The sequence below is a fragment of the Blennius ocellaris genome, assembly GCF_963422515.1.
Source record: "Blennius ocellaris genome assembly, chromosome: 5".
Classification (NCBI taxonomy): Eukaryota; Metazoa; Chordata; class Actinopteri; order Blenniiformes; family Blenniidae; genus Blennius; species Blennius ocellaris.
Window position 1 is genome coordinate 9,069,486 of NC_137654.1, and position 14,351 is coordinate 9,083,836.

The window sequence follows — 14,351 nt, forward strand, 5'->3', positions numbered from 1 at the left end:
ACGAAATCAGAGCAACGGGAGGACTGTCACTGTGATGTCCTGACAATAAATCAAGCACCTCGCAGACGTGTGTGTGTGTGTGTGTGTGTGTGTGTTAAGATGATTCACCTGCTCTGCGCAGACGCGTCCCCTCCGGACCCTCGGGCGGAGGCTGTGATGGAGATGAGAGCTGAGCCTGGGACGACACGCTGGAGTCCGGCCCCTGTTTTCTGACAAAACAAACCCCACAAACACACACATTTGAACAGAGGCTCTCTAACAAACTGTCCTGGTGTGAACGTGAGCTGCGATCAGGGAAGATCACGTCGAACATCTCCACCTCGATGCTTAATGTTTTTATGCATTTGCATTAAATCATGAATTAACTTTGGCAAAAACATCCATCCACTTCCTTTAACGCTGGCAGCTCACAGATCAAACCAAATACATATATAAGCTCTACTGTTTCTCTTCTCCTCAATAATATATACTTATATACTATCTGATTTTCTTCCCAAAATTGCAAGCAACCCACAGCATCCATCCCGTAAGCTGCACCTTGGCTGAAACAATGTGATTAAAACCTGAAGGCAGCAATGAAACGCTCATTTTAAATGACATATCCAACAGAAAGTTGGATAAATCCCACATGTGTGAGCTGGGACTGGCTTCACAAATGTTTCGACAATGCGTGTGCATGTGTGTGTGTGTGTGTTGCTTCACCTGTATGCTACGGGAGGAGCGGTCAGTGGGTTGGAGTTTGTTCTTTCCAGCGCCTGTTTCTGCTTCTTGAGGATGACCTCCTGAAGTCTTCGCTTCACGAGGGAACTGGCCACAGCGCCTGTCGGTCGAGTGACGTGGACCAATGAAAACCACACGAGGACCCAGTGAGCGGCAGAGCAGCGTCAGGAGAGGCATGAGAAAATCCACACGCCGTGCACACAATGAGCACGCTGTGTCTGAGAGAGTATGTTTACTTACATCCCTGTGTGTGTGTGTGTGTGTGTGTGTGTCACACACAGAGGTGACAGCAGGTGCCGGGAGTGATGGAGTCAATATTGACCCAGTGACAGTATACGCCCGGACCCCGGACTATATTTAACCCGGCCGTCGTCGCTGCACTCGTCAGGTTATATTTAGCTCCCATTTCAAAGCAAACACATCTGATCATGGACCTCAAGCCCTTCATGTCGGGACTTTCCTCTCTGGCCACGATTTAGGACTGTGAGCTGTAATTATTTTCAAAGCCATGGAAATGGTTTCACATGAGGCCAGGTGGGGGAAGGAGAAAAAAAAGAAAAAAGACTACTTTAAATGTCAACGCAAACTTGTTTTAACAAGTTACTGAGTGTGTGTGGACATTTATTTACATCTATTGTGAAGGCCAATCTCTATTTACACACTGATATAGTGGGAGTTTCACTATATTTTACAGGAAAGATATGTCAGCTTTAAACGAGTGTTGTGCTTAGATTAACGTTGAAGGGTTTTGAGTAGGGCAAGTTATAATTAAGGATGAGTGTAGGGCAGGTCTGCAGGAAATGAGTGTAAGTCAGGGTAATATCCCTAAACTGCATCAAAACACCACTTGTGTGTGTCTGTTCTTGTTTATTGTACGATGTGGTGCTTACACAACGAAAGCTCAGTAGATTTCTGGGGTCCAACGTAACATTGTGGGACCAGAATGCTTTGCATGAAGATAGACTTTAATTGTTTAGTTTAAAGAGCTGAGGTCACAATGAGGTAAAGCTTAGGGTTCGATATCAAGGTGAGGTTAGCTTATATCAATGAGGAAGGTCCAACCAGAGCCGAGCATCGTAAGGCCTGCGGGCCATACGTGACCCCTTTAGCTCTGCTTCACCGGCCCTCAGGGTGTGACGGGGAAAAAATCCTGAATCAAATGAAAATGACTGATATTATTGGCTTTATTACAACTAAAATGGTCAATTTGTCACGTTATTGGCCATTGTTACATCGTTGGCTGGGTCGGGCACATTGGCTAGCAGAGCCAATTGTTACCCCACAAAAATTGGTGTTTCACAGCGTGAACAAAAGATGGTTCATGAAGAAATTATTTTCCTAATTCACTTATTGTGAACTTGAAATTTCAAGAAATTGAATTATTTCCAGACAATGACTGGGAAAGAAAGAGTGACACAGTAGCTCATAAAAAAACGTGTTGAAAACTGCTTTTTATTGGGCAAAGCTCAAGTCTAATGCTAATTTCTCATATGGCCACTTTGGGAGGATTGGTTGGCCGCCCCTGCTTCAGACCATAAGGCAACAATGAGGTGGAGTTCAGGGTAACCGTGGAGGACAGAGCCTCAGCTTATCCGTATTGTGAAATTAATCATGTTACAGTGTTTCAGGATTCAGTTTTTGGTGTAAGTCACACTCACTGTCATGGCCGATGTGCTGTAAAAAAAAAAGTAAAATACAAAAGCAAAGAAAAGTGGTCTTGAATGCATCATGACCACTGATTTTCATCTGATTTGTATTTCTCATCCTCTCACATCTTAAAAGATGAACATAGTTATCGCAAACGGTGATGTGAGGGAAAAACGAATTGCATTTCAAGGTGAAAATAATCAAAACGACGCATTATGTTTTAATGACAGCTACTCAGTTCCTCTTGAAGCTACAATTAGAAGCTCCAGTTCTTTGTTAAACAGTATTTGGTGGAGGTTGAAACTTGTGTGTTGCTCACCGCGATGGAAGTTGCACATCCCTGCACAATGTCATGGAAAGTCCCATATAGACAGCCCATTGTCTGTGTGTGTGCGCGTGTCTTTGTGTGTAGGTGTGTGTGTGTGTGTGTGTGTGTGTGTGTGTGTGTGTGTGTGTGTGTGTGTGTGTGTGTGTGTGTGTGTGTGTGTGTGTGTACTCACTTTGTTGACTCTTGTCTTTGTGTTTTAGCTGCTGCAGCTCCTGTTGTTTCTCATGGTGCTCCTGCTCTCGCCTCCTCTGCTCCATATTGAACTGTCCCACAAAAACAAACACAGAAAAATGTAAACGACGGCAACACCTGTAAAAAAAAAAAAAAAAAAAAAGCAAAGCGTGTGAATGGCGCAATTTTGTTTACCCGGATTTGCTGGTGGATCTGCTGTTGGGAGAAGGAGGTTCGCGGCGGTGCGGAGAACGGCGTGAGGAGCAGAGGCGGGTGCAGCGGGGTGAGGAGAGCCGTGTCCGAACCGGGGCGCATCCCCCGCTCTCCCACCCTGAGGTCCATGGGTAACAAGGCTGCGTGCGACACCGGCGCCGCCACTGACGAATCTGGAGAGAGCGGAGAAGAGGCGTCAGCGAGCCTCAAACCCACTGAGGGAACTGGCTTCAGTGCCACAGGTGAGAGATGCCCAGTAAGATATGCCATGGTGACATTTAGAGGAGATGAAAAGGAAACTCGGCATCATTAAATCCACGACATGATAAAGTTGCCGCACTCCTTTGAATATGCAAAGAAAAAAAAGAAAAAAAAACGGTATCGTTTTGGGCTTTCGGTGAGCAGGGAGCGCCAACTCATGTCTGCTCAAGTGCTTCGCTGAATCTCCACACAGAATCAAGGAACTCCTGTTCAAATAGATTGTCTCAATTAGCGTCACTTGCAGTGAAGTGCAGGTCTCGTAGTCTCGCATCCCACATGAAACCTTCACTGCACTCATGCAAGCCCCATGTCAACCATGTTTTCATGTGTAAACGGAAAACTTTGTTGCATTTTGGTGTTTGTTTGTTTTCTTTTTGTTCCATGACGGTGCTCGAGGCCACTGGGGACCTTTCAAAAATGCCCCGGCGCTGTCTTCGTGGAAACAGGGAAACACTGAACTTTTCGGAAATGCTGAGCCCGACTGCGAAAGGGAGTCCAAATAAGACTTTTAGTGTCTCGACATCATCTTTGAGCTTCTTGTACTTATTCAAAACCAACGGCCGTGCATCAGTGTCGCACAAGGTATTGCTCACTTGCTCTACACACACACACACACACACACACACACACACACACACACACACACACACACACACACACACACACACACACACACACACACACACACACACACACACACACACACACACATTTCCATGCTCTCCGCATGCTATTGGGGTTATTTGCATTGCACGGCTGAGTCAATGGGAAAGATTGCCTCATTCGGCGCTTAAAACAGGCTCCAGGAAGGGAACAACTTGGGAAAAGTCTGGGGAGGGTTTCTGTGTCTTACACACACACACACGCACACACACACGCACGCACGCACACACACACGCAGGTGCACCAGACACGCTCGTGCAACTCGCCTCTGCATACCGACTGGCAGCAAACACAGAAACCCAGCTGTAAACTGTAAACGTATGAAAACCGCACAGGATGGTGAACACACACTTGCGGGTGACACTGCAGAGAGTGACACACATTCACCTTCAGATGTGTGTGCATATATTTGCCCAGACAGTTGGATAAACGCTCCACACATCACACCTTCACAAACATCTACAACACGTGCAGTGTCACACACACACACACACACACACACACACACACACACACACACACACACACACACACACACACACACACACACACACACACACACACACACACACACACACACACACACACACACACACACACACACACACACACACATGCCCATTGCACAAACCTGCCTCAGACCAACCAACTTCAAACACACACAGAGCCGGGCCTTGAAATAACTTCACGTGACATCATCTTTGTGCTGCTGCACATCAGGCCACGGCGCTGGCAGTAAATGTCACACAGTGACTCTTGGCCCGGTGCCAATGGCGCCACGGGAAATGGGTGAAAGGCGAGAAGTGCTGAGCGAAGAGACTTTCACAGAAACCAGCGTCTTGGTTTGGGTTGATGTGACATCGCTGTCAGTGAACAGTGTCAGTGCTGCTCCTCCATATTAGGAGGTACGGGCGCGTAGAGACGGACCGAATGCCGACCGTGGCTGGAATAACAGGAATCTCTCAGCAAACACACACTGCCTGTGCACGTGCTGTATATATTCTCTGTAATGACAGCATGGAATAATGCAGCTATTCTGCAGGATAAGAGGAACATAACATGATCATACAAGGAAGCAAAGACAGCTACAGTGCACAGTGACACACAAACAAATACACACGTACACAGAATGCATAAACAGCAAAAAGACGCCCTAGTTTTGCATAGTTTTAGAGTGTTTCATAACTTGTCGAGAACAGTGAGTTCAAAATGTAAGATCATTTAAAACTGAAGGAGCACTCCACTGTCAGTGGAGTAAGGTTTAGTTTGGTTTCCTGCAGCCGAACATGAAACTGACCAGGCCTAATCTCTTTGAACGGTGCCGTCCAGTGAGTGGTTACATGAGCCCTTGTGTAATTGTAAAAATGAAAACCCACTCAGCCAATATGACTTTAAGTCTAGAAAAAAAGTTTTTTCCTTTGAACTTCTTCCACTGGATTAAATCCTCGACTATAAGAACACAAGATTCTGGCTGTTTAGGTTTGCATCAACATTCACATTGTGCATCGGGTCATTTCCTTTACGCGTTGCACTCAGAAAAAAATAACTCATCTGCACATCTTAACATGGCATTAATTTCTTTTCCATCCATCGCGTCGAGAAAGGTCGCCGGTCCATCACAGGTCAAACAGAGACAGACACACTCACAGGTACAAGACCTTTAGAGTCACAAATCAACCTCATATGCAAGAGTTTTACTGTTAATACGGCTGTATGCAGTGTGACATGGTAGCATGAACAGTGTTTTGAATGTTGTTCTCACAGCACTACAGTCCGACAACACTAATATAAACTCAGACTGAATAAAATGCGGTATAATATATGTCTGCATGATGTTACACTCCAAAAATAAAGGCAGCCAAACAGCTTAAGTTTACAGAGCAGAAACATGTTTGATTAAAATGAGCATATTGAGTTTCTTGTTAAATGGTTCATTCTGATACATGTTGTCCAGGTAATATGATTAAAAGGGATTCAATCTACTTAATCTGAATAGGTGGAAAAGTGTGACATGACGAAATCACATTAACGCAACAAATAATAGTTTTGAGTGTCGGAGCCAACACATCATCCGTTTTACAGGATCGATCCATAATAAAGCAGCATTAGCACGCCGAGCTGAAATACAATGACTTAGAAACTATTTCTAACTACTGGTTTGTCTGTGCCAACTAATTAAAAAAACAAACGTACAGATCTGTGAGGATGAAGGAACAAGTCATGAAGTAATTTCATGAAGAGGCAACAGCTGCTGCATGTGTGTGTGTGCGTGCGTACGTGCATGAGCGTATGTGTGCGTGCTTAGTGCATGTGCGTATGTGTGTGTTTGTGCGTGTGTGCGTGCTTAGTGCATCAGGATCTCACAGCGAAACATGGTTCTAAGTTGAATTTAATGACGCCACACAACCAGCCCCTGTTCAAACAAAGCCGGTAAAACAAAACTGAAGCGTTTACTTTGTGCGAGTGTGTTTATGTGATTATGAGCAAGTGTGGGAGTGTCAGTGTGTCATTATGGAAATCACCACGGGTGCAGTACGATACCTCTGGCCTGTCCGTGGAAACCGTTGGGAATGTGCTGATTTATCAGACAGATTAGACACGTGATCTCCACATAGATAATACACGTGTGTGAGACTGACGGAGAGACCATCCTGGCCTTTAAGGTAATCCCTTTACCACCGATTCCTCCCCCTGTCTATTCTTTAATTTGGAATTTTGTGCACAGCTTAGTCAGGACTGGTTTTACAGGTATGGCCAGGATGCACAAAGGTTTCTCTCTTTCAGCACGTACAAGTGGATGTTGAAAGAGTGAGAAATGAAAACAGAAACAGCTGCAAATTGTGACTGGAGAGAAAAAGCAAGAAACACAAAAACGAAGAAGATTTAAACATACAGATAGATTGAGTTTCTTCCCCCCCCAGCCTCTGCGCACTGACAGACGACAGTGACAGAAGACACACTCTGGACAAAGTCAACAACCATCAAGGCAGACGCCTCCGCTTCGGGTCTTGTCACACATCCAAATATAGCTACGGAATTACGCTACACCTTTAAGAGGCAACAACTGCTCCCAGGGTCTGAAAGTTGTCGTTACTTCAGGCACAAAAGGTAGGCTGAGATGTAAATAAGATCCCAGGAAAACCTCCTTCAGGTCTGGGAAAGCTCACATGTATGTTCTAATCTCTACGTGTGTTGAGCAGCTTCCCTGCATGGTTATGTGCATGCTGATCTCGTTATGTAATGAGATTAGCATGATGTGTTTAGTGGGGTTTAATGCAAGTATGAATGCACAAACCACCCCACAGATCACCGTGTGTGTGTGTGTGTGTGTGTGTGTGTGTGTGTGTGTGTGTGTGTGTGTGTGTGTGTGTGTGTGTGTGTGTGTGTGTGTCTCCAGAAAACTGCTGATCCAGGTTTGCAGATTGACCATCTGGGTTCGTGTGGAGAGAAAACAAAAGCGGCGTCTGGGCTGCACATTTATCAGACTTTACCTAAGCGCACAGATTAGCCTCATGTTAACCTTTTAATTTCCAGAGTGACTGACTCTAACGTGATATTTCAGGCCTCTAGAATTGTGGAACAAAATGTTCAATGACGGAGTAATTCTGGTCACTTGACGTTGCACTGTTTTCTCTGTATGGGTGGAAAAGTCAAAGGAACGATAATTCCACCCAATTGCTGATGATTCAATTATAATTGAAATGTTTATGAAGTTGCTCCCTAAAAGTGAACAACAGGAATTATTGCACCAAACACTGGTTACATATTTAACATGTTCGTTAAACTTCATGACTGTTATTGTATTATGTTCATGATATTTTTTCTGTATCTGGTAGAGTATTTTCATTAATAATGAGACGTTCATGTTAGAAATGTATGATATGCAGTTGAATCTTATATCACAGAATAAATAGTCTTTAAGAACAAATATCAGTTTGGTTAATGGTTAGTAATGCAAAAAAAACCAAAAACTGAAATATAACAATAGATAGCGAGTCAAGCCTTTATTTGAAAATATATAGAAAATGTATTTCCTGATAAATTACTAAAGAGCAGAAGGCTCCATCCAGGTTACCGTGAGAAAAACACCTCAACGATCCAATACCAGAGTCTACAGTTACTGCTTTCCACTTCCTTCTTAGCTAACCAAAAATCTGAACTTTATGCTGAAAGTGCATTTTAGGTCTTCCTCTATATTAGCTCAAGAGCGCTCAACATTATGGCAAGAAACTCTGTAAACAGGAAACCCTGTAAACGTCCTCCATGAGGAATCTATGGTACTCGACTGCGTTTACCTAGAAATGTTCTCTTCATCCACATTCACTGTTTGAAACGTTCAGTTTGTCAGCTGAACTTATCTCAAAATGTCAAAGGTTGTTTTGGGATTCGGAGGCAGGAAAAGTGTTATCACAGCGGTGCAAGTTATAGTGGTTTGATTGGTTTAAATCTGTGTTTGCCGTGTAGCACGAGGGCTGACGAGCCAATCGGAGGCAGAGTAGGGTGGTTCAATTAGTGTGACAATTAGTAAATACCATGGATGTTTTTCACTCAATAGATTAGTCCCACAGGCAAAAAATAAATAAAAAATAAAATAAAATAAAAGTTTTTTGGTGCTTTAAATGACTTGTACATAAAGCTCCATGCTGCAGTGGTGTCAGTGTGTATGATTCTGAATCATGCTAGACCAAAGGTCACTAACAGGTGGACCGCGGTACGAGTCTGGACCCAGACCCTGTCCCATGTGGACCACGGAGCGACCGACAGCCAAAACAGAGACTTATGATTTATAACATGACGGGCCGCTTTGTTTTGAAGTGACGCAGCTTCTGGAGTCTTTACGGTAACGGTTTAGTGGATGAGGAAACGCACAGACAGATGTGAGAGTTACTGTAAATGAGATGGTGAAAGTTTGAGAAAACGACAAGTGGGGGGGGGGGGGGGGGGGGGGTGGGATGACAAATGAGATGGACGAATTTGGGAAAAAAAATAAGAGACCAAAAGTTGACGATACATTAAATCCAGACGTTTCTGCTCATACTTCCCACTGGCAGCACTAAACCCGTGTGTCTCATGTCAATGTCCAACAGCATTATGAGACACAACATGAAGGTTTTGAACAGACGAACCCCTCAAATCAGAAGTGAGATCACAGAGAGTCTCAGATCTCGGTATGACCAGTCCACCAGGATCCTGACCCAAACATTTACTGCCCCACCATGTGCTCGAGTGTCCGCCCTCACAGGTACTTGGGTTTTCAGCAGTGCAGCAACAGGTTCACGGGCACCATTCAGATGTATTTCTCATCACAGATGTCGTGGGGTAAATGCTGGGCTTGTAAAGACGTAAATGTTTGATCTGACCCTTTGAGAACTGACCCTTCCACTTTCTGGCTCCAAATAGTCCCGGAGACACTTGATCATGCTTGGCTCCACACACAACTGTGAGGCAGCCTTCTTTACAATAAACAGACTGAAAACTAAATATCGTTCCAGGCTCAGCAATGAGTCTCAGAATGGCCCCGACGCCACTGGAGCCCCGCGTTAAAATTGAGGCTGCGATCGGACATTAACTGGTGGGTGGAGGGATTTAGTGCAGCAGGTTTGCTCGGCTTGTGGGGACGCACACGCGCCTGCACACAGCGGCCTGTAAAGCGTTATTGTAAGATTCATTTTAAAACTAAAAAAAATGTGTTCTATAAGGACATATTGAACCGTGCAGAGCCGTTGTATTCCTACTCATAACTGTTGATCATTCAGAATGTTCCTTATGTGCAATTCAGAAAGAAAATGAAGGTAAGCTAAAGCGCTGTCCTGAAATGGAACATAATAATACTATTACTACTACTACTACTACCACAACCACTACTACTAATAATAACAATAATAATAATAATAATTATTATTATTATTAAATAAATATTGGGGGCAGCACTGGGTTACAGGCAAAAAAGCAGACTTGGGATCCGAATAGTGCGAGTTCGAAACCCACAGTGGACAGGTCACCACTGGCTGCCAAGTGACTGCAAACCACATCCTAGAATGAAGATCTGTAAAAGCAGAAAAAGGAATTTCCCGTTGGGGATTAGAGTAATGATAAGTTTAATGTACTCACGGGTTAAGACATAATTTAGAGCTAAGAAATTAGTTATGGCTGGTGTGTGTGCGCGCGTGTGTGTGTGTGTGTGTGTGTGTGTGTGTGACCTGACAGACAGTACTGGATGTTTATGGAAACTCAGTGAGGACTTAGGAAACCAGACCCATGCTGCATTATACATCAACCTTCCTCTGTTACTGTCACACACACACACACACACACACACACACACACACACACACACACACACACACACACACACACACACACACACACACACACACACACACACACACACACACACACACACACACACACACACACACACACACACACACACACACACACAGTGACTGAGGTCCTCAGAATCAGTGAGAAACAGTTGAATTATTTCATGCAGGTCATAAAAAAATGGAAAAAAAAAGTCTCTCTCTTTCATCTCCGACATGACCATCACAGTTTGTCACGGCGAACAGCACGCCCCCAGAGTTACGTCCCGGTTCGCCTCCCGTTCACAAAGTCTGAGCATCTGCAGAAACTCCCGCGAATGCACACGCATGGACGAAAGGACAAATAAAGTTGAAGGCACATACCCGTGTTTGTCTTGTAAATATCCGGCTATGTGAAAACCCCAGTAGCACTTCTGCCTCAGCCAGCTCACAGCAGGATCTATAATTAGACAGAGAGCTCCACTCCCCTCCAGTCATCTTCTACTGGCGGCCACATCCTCTTTTTTCTTTAACTCCTTCTCTTTCTTCTCTCTCTCTCTCTCTCTCTCTCTCTCTCTCTCTCTTGATTCTGTCAAACTGTTGATTTCACACAGTAACTGTTGCTTGCAGACTCCCGTAAGAAAAGTCTTCCTACTGTTTCCAACATAGTTTGAACACTGCCAGCAATTCAAGTCCCAACGGAAGAAATGCTCAAAATAATCAACCAAAAAAAATCCAAATCATTGCTTTAGGTGCAGAAGGACAGATGATGACAGATCTGAAGGACCATCTGATGGCGGAGAACTCCACCGGAGGCACCTGAAGGCATCACGGGACTCCACTGCTCCACAAGCTGAGCAGATTTGTTTTTTTTTTTTTTTAAATGTCACGCTTTGGCTTGTCATGACAACTCTTGCCACTCTTGGCATCTTTACAGTCCATCCCATAAACAACAGGGATCGCAGCCATAGCAACGGGGGCGGTGTAAGCTGGCAGGAAGCAGAGTCTATAAAAACACAACAATGAGACAACCGGGGTGGCTTCCTGTTTAAGAGCTCAGTTTAGACTCCCATTTCCTCCCTTCTCCTCCAAAGTGCCCGTGTTGTGACGTGACTGCCGCAGTGCCCATGAGCCATAAAGGTCTCCCCATGAAAAAGACGCCACAGCGTGGCCGCTCTGACTACTTTTTTTTTTCTCCTCAAACACGTCCTAATGACTGTCCCTATATGTATTGGTGAGTGCTGAGTGCTCGGACATCCATTAACCACTTTGATTAATGGCTAACAGTGGCCCTGAAGGCAACACGCTAATGTCATGAATACACGCTTGCTTACAAAACATCCATTATAGGAACATGGAAAACTACTAAGTCAACTATTGACAACCCAGTCTGGAGTGGTTGCATCTAATTTCAGTTGTTTGGGGAACTTTGCAGAAGTATGTTTGCTGATTTGGAATTTTGTATACTTTATTGAAGCCTCTTGAGGAAATTACTTCCCCACATTGGACACATTCTATTTCTAGGAGCGCTGGGCGGCCACAGCAGGAGGCTCCGGGGAGCCGATGGGGATCAAGGTCCACTTAAATGTAGCTTTTATAGACAATGCACTGTCTTTCTACGTACTTTCAGCAAGAAAGAGTTTGTCTAATAGTTTTCTAAAAAGATTTACATTCAAAATACACTAAAAGTTCTGCTGTCTTATTATTCTGGATCCCAGCAGAAAGACAAGGTTTGCATCTTCTCCCTGTGTATGTATGTATGTATGTATGTATGTATGTATGTATGTATGTATGTATGTATATATGTATGTACAGTATGGAGGTAGGTGGGTAGGCATCCATGCATTCATCGTTCCATGCCGACCTGGCATTCATGGGTTAATTTTATTTTGAAGGCCTCAGCTTTTGTTGCTGTTCGTGAGAATGAGCGTCGCTTGGCTTCACTGTAATGTTTTTGGATATGAATCAGAAATGGGGCATAGCATACCTTTGACACAGTCTTTTGAACATGTTGGGAAACACTATGTTGTAAGGTGTCTTTTTGGGAAAAACGAAAATGCCAAAATGTCTCCATTAATAAAGAAAAAAAAAAAAGACCATAACTGGTTACTAAAGGCAGCACAACTCTTGGAAAAACAAGCTGTAAAATCTTTAATGAGATTACATTTTTTTTAATATATGCCTAGATATTATATCAGCCGGTCGTGTTGTTATATTTGTTGACTGCTTTCAGGGATTTTCCTCTTTGGAACGTATGTTTGGTTTATTTGCAGTTAAATTCAGTGTGTAGATAAGGTGTACCTGATTATCAAGTGTAGCGATCAGGAGCTTCATCTATTGTGTTCATAATCCTAATTCTGCTTCAGTGGGTAACTCAATACACCATCTGGTGGTGGAAACAGGCATTGGGAAGTCAGCAACTTTAGTGATTTTGGTAAATAGACAAAATTCACTAAATAACCATGAAACATGTCAACTTAACTTGTACTGATTTTTTCCATATCACACCTTCAAAGATACTGTACAGTAATAGCCCACATTCAAATAGTAAACATAGTTATCAATAAAGCATAAACATGTATTAATTTATTCTTTCTTAACCATATTTCTCTATCTGATATATTTTATTCTAATGACATGACAATACTTCTGTGACATTGTTAGATGGTTTATTTCTTTTTCTTAGAAAACTCATCTAGTTTATTTTCACAAAATTTCAATACTCAATCACACTTTTCTTTTTTGTATATATTCTCGTCTTGTCTTCACTGTTTTCTCGTCCTCACTTCTTGTGTCTCATTACCACCTTGTCAGTCAACACTGAAGCACTTTGGGCTGGAATAACCTGCGTGACGGGTGCAGCGCAGACCATGAGTGACTGCAGAGAACATTTACGCCTATTATTTGTTGGCCCTGTACTTGCTTTTTGCACGGGACTGCTCTTTTCAGTGCAAACGATTAGAGACAGTTATATGTCTGACTTGTTGCACGTGATTTATATTAATAGATTCTGATTTGGAGATGACGCACTCAATGATTAAGTTTGATTATTTTTTTCTTTTTATACTTGCTAATAATTCTAAATGGAGTTCTGGCAAAATTGCAAGTTGATTTAGCTCCATTTAGCTTCTTTCTGAGTTTACCAAAACTGAAATATCATCAGAATAAACACTAATAATACACATAATCCCAAAGTAGAGTTCATTTCATCCTCGCATCTGTTCCATTGCTTTCTGTTGGAGGAGCCATTTGTTTCTTCATGTCTGCCCAACAACCGTGATGATTGTAATAAACTCCTGATTACAGCTGACTCCTTTTTTTAATAACTGAAAACAATGATCTGTTCATCTGGAATCTGTACAAGTCATCACTTCCTCTGAAGTATTTTCCAAGAAAAGGCTTACTGGAGATTTCTCCTTAAGAACTGACTCACTTTAATACCGATCAGTGCTTAGTGTAGAGGAAAATAGGGATTATTAAGCAAGCAAAGCATAAAGGTGTAGGATGTGAGGGTGTACTCAGTACAAAAAAAAAACAAACTACAGGGTTGCTAAATAAGACTTGTGCAACACAGGATCTCTATGAATAGTTCGATACTGACAGTTGGGATCACATGCTCTTTACTCTGGGAGACCTCTGTGCCTCAAAAGAAGGGGAAAAACAAAGATTTGCCATCAGCACATGCAGACTCTTCATACTTCAACGTGATGTAAATATTAACAAGAAGCTTTTTGGCAAGTTCAACAGAAGTAAATAAAAGATTATTTAGACAAAAGCCTTGTGAAAATAGTGAAAGAATAACGAAGCGACGTCTGGTTAAACGTACAAACAACAGGACAAATACAAAAACACCATGAATGAAAACATGACTGATTGCATTCCAGAGGTATGTTGTACATTTATGATATATTGTGCTCGTGAGGAAAACCGCTGAGGTGGAGTGTAATAAAAAAAAAAGTTTAATTGAGAGACTGATTCTTCTTTTTGCAAGAAAACATTTTAGTTTGACTTGTGAAGAAAATAATAAATCATCTATCTTGTCTCTC

The 14,351-nt window shown here is 42.9% G+C and overlaps 1 protein-coding gene across 2 annotated transcripts in view; it reads right to left on the reverse strand.

Moving 5' to 3' along the window:
- Window positions 1-14,351, reverse strand: part of hdac7a (histone deacetylase 7a) — a 75,181-nt gene that overhangs the window by 26,705 nt on the left and 34,125 nt on the right. For both annotated transcript variants that reach the window (XM_080496058.1, XM_080496059.1), the window contains exons 3-6: window positions 3,062-3,252; window positions 2,868-2,958; window positions 703-820; window positions 109-209 (exon numbers count right to left, since the gene is read on the reverse strand). In XM_080496058.1, the coding sequence (XP_080352184.1) occupies window positions 109-209; window positions 703-820; window positions 2,868-2,958; window positions 3,062-3,252 (501 nt within the window). The remainder of the gene's footprint in view (window positions 1-108; window positions 210-702; window positions 821-2,867; window positions 2,959-3,061; window positions 3,253-14,351) is intronic.